General features: G+C 38.8%; 1 protein-coding gene across 2 annotated transcripts; it reads left to right on the top strand.

Annotated features, from left to right (window-relative positions):
* Window positions 1–510: 510 nt before the first annotated feature.
* On the top strand, window positions 511–5,506 carry LOC149575825 (ATP binding microtubule motor family protein). 2 transcript variants are annotated; one of them, XM_089815621.1, is made up of 8 exons: window positions 511–1,740; window positions 2,417–2,690; window positions 2,779–2,829; window positions 2,927–3,019; window positions 3,103–3,342; window positions 3,627–3,749; window positions 3,902–4,825; window positions 4,987–5,506. In XM_089815621.1, exons 1-8 carry the CDS (start codon window positions 974–976, stop codon window positions 5,020–5,022), a joined length of 2,508 nt encoding a protein of 835 aa, XP_089671747.1. In that variant the 5' UTR covers window positions 511–973; the 3' UTR covers window positions 5,023–5,506. The 2 variants fall into 2 exon arrangements, with proteins under 2 accessions (XP_089671747.1, XP_089671746.1); XM_089815620.1 differs by having other exon boundaries at window positions 4,921–5,506.
* The last annotated feature ends 744 nt before the right edge of the window (window positions 5,507–6,250 follow it).

Genomic DNA, 6,250 nt, shown 5'->3' with positions numbered 1-6,250 from the left:
TTTGAATTTGATTGTGTGTGCGCTTTTGCATCAACGTTTCAGATCATACTCTATGTGCTTTTGCATCAATGTTCCAAATCTTACTCTATGCGCTTTTGCATCAACGTTTCAGATCATACTTTATGATCCATCATCATGATAATAGAAAATATAAAGAAATCCAGACAACGAATCATAGAGTGTGATCTGAAACATCAGTACAAAAACACACACAATCAAATCTAGAAACACCAAACATCTACATCAAATATTAAATTAAATATCAATATTTTAAACTGATTTTTAAAAATCCCAATTAATTACCTAAGTTAATTTCTAGTAAGCTTAAATATTTATTTAAAGTCTTCTCTCATCAAGGTATACTATGTGTTTTGAAATGCCCTCCCTCTTCATCTTAAACTTTTAGTGACAAAAGTGGCCCATAACATCCCCAAAGCAAAGCAGCAAATGTGAAAACCCTGCCATGAAATTATGACATCAAAATGCTACCCCTCGTGCACGGAAGATTTCGAACATGAAATCATTGCAAACTTCAACGGATGAGGTGGGCCGAAGCACTCCCCTATGTACAGAAACTGGCCGTTAGAGTCAACGTGAATCAGACCGTTAAATACGACCGTTGATACTTTTTGAATTCAAAACCACCCAATCTCCACCGTCGATTTGCACAGCAACGGATAGCTGAGATCAACACACGAGCAGCCACCAAATGCCAGCTGTCCTTTCATTTGATCAGCCAAAGTTTTAGGAATGATAGAATCTCAATCTCATTCTCAATCCCTTCTCATAACTCCCATTTGTTTGCGATCATTTGATTTCCACAGTAAACTAGTTGATTTCCTACTGCTTCGATATTGCTCTACTTCTCTTGCACCGGCCATTTCGGGAAGAAATCTCAAATGGGTGAGGACAATTTTCGTTACCCACATCAATTCTAAGGGCTAATTTTGCTCCAAGGGCGCATTCAGCCGCCATGCCAGTTGCCACAAGGTCACATTCAGTAACTAGTCCCGGAGCTCTTCGAACACGTCTCAAGGAGGATGCACACGAGCAGGATCAGAATTCCGCCATGAGGAATCCTCATTATAAACTAAAGGAAAAAATGAGATACATTGCAGAGAGCAATGAGAACAGCGGTAGTAATAATTCTAGTACAAGGCCCGTAAATCAGCCCTTTAAAACCACTCATGCAAGCATTGATCTCCTTAGTCCGCAGATAACTTCAGTGACCTCCGCGGAGAAGCGGAAATCAAAGGTACCTCAAAACCCAGAAAAGACGGACACAGTTCCGGTACTGCGTCAGTGCAATTTTATCAAAGAACAGAGGGTAAGGGATTCGAACCTGGATCCCTCGGCTATGTCGTGCCCTAAACCAGTTTCTACGGGCAGCATAGGTGTGGCCAGGAGGCTTACCATGATTGGGGTTGGGCATAAGGAGAGCAAGAGCTTTGGTGGGCTTGTTGGGGGTCAGCTGGAGACCATTTCAGAAGGCGGTGGGGGCAAAGGCGGGGAACAGGGGGCTCGGATTATGGTTTATGTCAGATTGAGGCCAATGTCAAGAAAGGAGAAAGAAGCCGGTTCCACTAGTTGCGTTAGGGTTGTTAACAAGAGGGATGTATATATCACAGAATATGGCATGGAGACTGATTATCTTAGGCTCAAGAGGGTAAAAGGCCGGCATTTTGCATTCGACGTAGCTTTCCCGGACGTAACTGGTCAGGAGGAAGTCTACCGTACGACGTAAGTAGCTTTCTCCTCTTCTTCGGTCGGTTTGTAGTTTTACACAAAAAACTTAGGGTAGGAAATTCAGATCACTGGCTAATTTAGTCAATATAAATAAAAACACTCTGAATAATGCCCTCACAGTTTTATGGCATCGACCAGTCCTGATTCTAAATTCTGATTCAACCCTTTCAAGGGACTCTAATTTGGGTAAAGTAATTTAGGCCTTCAGAGTTCAGCTATAAATTCTTTCACTGTTAATAAAAAAATGTACTGCTGATCAAGATTTAGATCAATCTGCTAAAGTGTGTTGTTGGAATTCACCCATGTTCACCTTACAAATTCAACTGTAACAAAAAGCACATGGCATTTTCATCACAAAAGAAAATCATTTAGAGACTTGCTTCATAGTTTCATTGAACTTCTAGCAAGATACATATATATATATTGTCAAAGGTTGGATTAGTGTATATGAATTTTCTTTTTAAATGATTTGTGTCAGCTCAACTGTTGTTTTTCCGTTTTCCCGTTCTTGGTTTTTTCATTTTTCAAGAAAACAAATCAAAAACTCAAAGTCGCTGAAATTGAACTAGAAGAGCAAAATCAATATCTAATTGCTTTACACTGACTGTTTCCTACGCATATTGCATGCCATTCCAATGTTATGAATCCAATGTTTAGATTTTTGTTGCAGAACGGCGGACCTTGTAGAGGGTGTCTTACAAGGGAGAAATGGATCTGTATTCTGCTATGGAGCGACTGGTGCAGGGAAGACATACACAATGTTGGGTACCATACAGAATCCAGGAGTGATGGTTTTAGCCATTAAAGATTTGTTTATGAAGCTTAGACAACGGAGTGGTAATGGTCACCATGTTGTTCGTTTGTCTTACTTGGAAGTTTATAATGAAACAGTCAGAGATTTGCTTTCTCCCGGCAGGCCTCTTGTACTTAGAGAAGATAAGCAGGTATTTAACGTTTGGTCATTTGTTGCTTGGTCTCATATTTTTCCATTGCATGCATTTTCCAACCCATTTATTACTATGAAATGACCAGGGGATTGTAGCAGCTGGGCTTACTCAGTATCAGGCTTACTCCACTGATGAGGTATGTTTCTGTGTTGTTCAGACTTTAGAATGATTTTATCATTCTACTCATTTAGATATAACTTTTCTTAAATTCTTGCCTTCCTTTATCATCAAAGGTCATGGCATTACTTCAACAAGGTAACCAGAATAGAACAACTGAACCCACTCGAATGAATGAGACATCGTCCCGATCACATGCTATCTTGCAGGTATGACTTTCACATTTGTGAATAGTTGAAATCTAAGTTTAGCAATAGATTAGCTCCAAGTTCATACCATCTTTACTTTGTAGGTCGTAGCGGAGTACACAGAGAAAGAGGGTTCGGCTACTATTACCCGTGTTGGCAAGTTGTCTCTCATAGATTTGGCTGGTTCTGAGAGAGCTCTTGCAACAGATCTCCGAACTGTTAGATCTCTGGAAGGAGCCAACATAAATAGATCACTTCTTGCACTTAGCAGTTGTATAAATGCCTTGGTTGAAGGCAAAAAGCATATACCATATAGGAATTCCAAACTCACACAACTACTTAAGGTTTGTGTCTTTGTTGAATTCTTTCAGTTCGCCAAATATACATAAATGTGCATAGACATTAAGATTTACTTGACTGTTTGTAGTGAGATCCAGTTATTAGAGGGAAGTCAAGAAGGCTTTACTTGTTGCTTGGATCTTAAAATTACATATCCGATCCTGGCCCTCTAGGTTTTTTGATTGATTTGAATGATGAAGAATTGCTATGCTTTGCCTGTATTCCTATTTCATTGTACTGTAGATGGATAAGAGGGGATACTTTGATGATTAACACATTAAAATATCAGGATTCACTGGGAGGAGCTTGTCATACAGTAATGATTGCAAATATAAGTCCCAGTATTCAGACTTTTGGAGAAACCCAAAATACTCTTCACTGGGCTGATAGGGCAAAGGAGATTCGCACAAAGGTAATTACTAGTTATGAATTTATTAATCATAATTTGTTTTGACTGCAAAAGCTATCATAAATATTTACACAGAGTTGAATCATAAAGGTCTTGTAGAGAATGACATTCAGATCAGGCATTAAATGACAGATTCTTCTTTATCTGTTTCTAAGGCTTCTGTTGCCAATGAAGAGTTTCAACATCCTGAATCCCAGACTGAACAGTTAAAGCTGCTGCTTGAAGTACAGAAGGAGAACCAACAATTGCGAACACAGATTGCTCGCTACCAACAGAAAATACTTACACTTCAAAGCCAATGTGTGGCATCTTCCCCTGCTTTGTCCTCTTCTTCTATTGTCCCTTCTTCACCTTTAACGCCTACTGCAATAGAAACCCAGATGACTGACAGATACCATTCAAAGATTAATCAATGTCCAACACCTGAAACAACATCAAGGCGATTATCTTATCATGATGGCGGTAAAGCTGCAGAGGAGGTTATTAAGGACCTCAAAAGAAAAATCAGAACCCTGGAGATAGATAATCAGACCTTAAGCAAGGAGTATGCCATTAAAGAAAAAAAGTTAAAAGCTGAAATCACAGATCTCAAGCGTGAGCATGGTTTACAGCTCAAACAGAAGGAAGATTTTATTCGCAAGCTTTGTCAAAAATCCTCTTCCAACCAGTCCACACAAAAATCCTCTCCTCAAGCGAAAGATGAAACTCTGAGCTTTACTCAGCCAAATGATAAAAATAATGCCTTGAAGTCCACCATACTGATATCCAGTTCTTCTGTGAAACCCCCTTCAGAAAGGCTCAGAAAGATTATGCCCCTAATGCCAGAAGGCCATAATACTAACTCCTTAGCACGAAATGTCTGTGACCCGTCGCTTAGGATGGGAAGAAGATTTCAATACCCTGGTGAATCTGGTAGCCTAAAGAGTCCCCGTCAATCCAATAGATTTAAATCTCCAGGTCCTGCGCCTGTAGGAAGGAAGAGAACCTTTTGGGATATCACCAATGCCAACAGTCCTTCTGCTGCACAAATCAGGAGTACAAGGACTCACGTAAATGACGCCCCCTCTATGCTCCTGCAGGTAAATTTGTTAATATTGTAGCAAAATTAAGTGTTAATTTCTTCCATTTCTTTAAAGCTTTATCAGAAAAGATTCACTAATGGCAACTGATGCAGCTTGGATATTCATGTTTCTGGCTCATGTTAATTGTGGGGCCTCCAATGGTCGGTTACATTCTTCAGCCAGGCTTTGCTTGTCATAGACAGTCTATCAACTGATGACCCAATCAAGAGTTCTCTCACAAGAGAGATCTGCAATGAGGAGCTAAAGTGGATCCATCTCAAAGATGCAGCTTGATGACAGACACAAATTTACAGGCTTTGCTGGTTTTAGCCCAGATTGAAGTGGTTCTAGTGCATTGAGATATCATGGAGTTGGATTAGATCAATATTTGCATTCAAATACCATTGAATTCTATCAGTCGTTTTTCATTGTTCTCTAATATTTACAACTAATAGGCCGTGTACACTTAAAACTGCTTGGTAGAAATATCTTTTGTTTTACCAGCACAAACAAAACAGATAATCCTAAACATTCATACATGGGTTTCTTTAAAAACTGATAATTTTACACCGGACTACTTAAAATGATAGTTCTGCTGTGTACGTGAATTATCCTTCTGCGAGAAATCTCATATATATTTTATGTATTATTATTTTCAGCTGGACAAATGTATTTAATTGTTCTCAACATAAACTACAATTATTCTTGTCCACCTATTTTATATTGAATTGTTTGTTGTTTGTGATTCAAAATTTTAATTTGTCAGGAAGTTCAGAATTTTGGTTTCTATGATAAAATGAACAGTGTATTTAGTGTGTTTTTTAGTCTTGAGTAGTACATAAAATGTTGTAAAAATAGATTCAATGATCATTCTTTCTGTTCAAACTTAATATTTAATGTTGTGGTTTTGAATGGTTGTGCAAATCCATAGTTTGTTTGCAGACATATGATATCCGCATTTCCATATATGGGTATGAATTGTTTCTGCATTTTTTACCTTGATGTTTTTGGATCGAACTCCATGATCCATCATCAGGAATCAGAAACCAAGAGAACAGAATGAATTCAAACCATCCTTTGTTATTCAAATTGGATCAGTCATCATAGTTACTAATGGCAACTGATGCAGCTTGGATATTCATGTTTCGGGCTCATGTTAATTGTGGGGCCTCCAATGGTTGGTTACATTCTTCAGCCAGGCTTTGCTTGTCATAGACAGTCTATCAACTGATGACCCAATCAAGAGTTCTCTCACAAGAGAGATCTGCAATGAGGAGCTAAAGTGGATCCATCTCAAAGATGCAGCTTGATGACAGACACAAATTTACAGGCTTTGCTGGTTTTAGCCCAGATCGAAGTGGTTCTAGTGCATTGAGATATCATGGAGTTGGATGGATTCAAATTATCATGGGGTTGGATTGGATTCAAATTATCATGGAGTTG

This window comes from Cupressus sempervirens, chromosome 2, assembly GCF_028749045.1.
Source record: "Cupressus sempervirens isolate cs-2001-9-10 chromosome 2, ASM2874904v1, whole genome shotgun sequence".
Lineage (NCBI taxonomy): Eukaryota > Viridiplantae > Streptophyta > Pinopsida > Cupressales > Cupressaceae > Cupressus > Cupressus sempervirens.
This window is presented reverse-complemented; position numbering and strand designations above follow the sequence as displayed.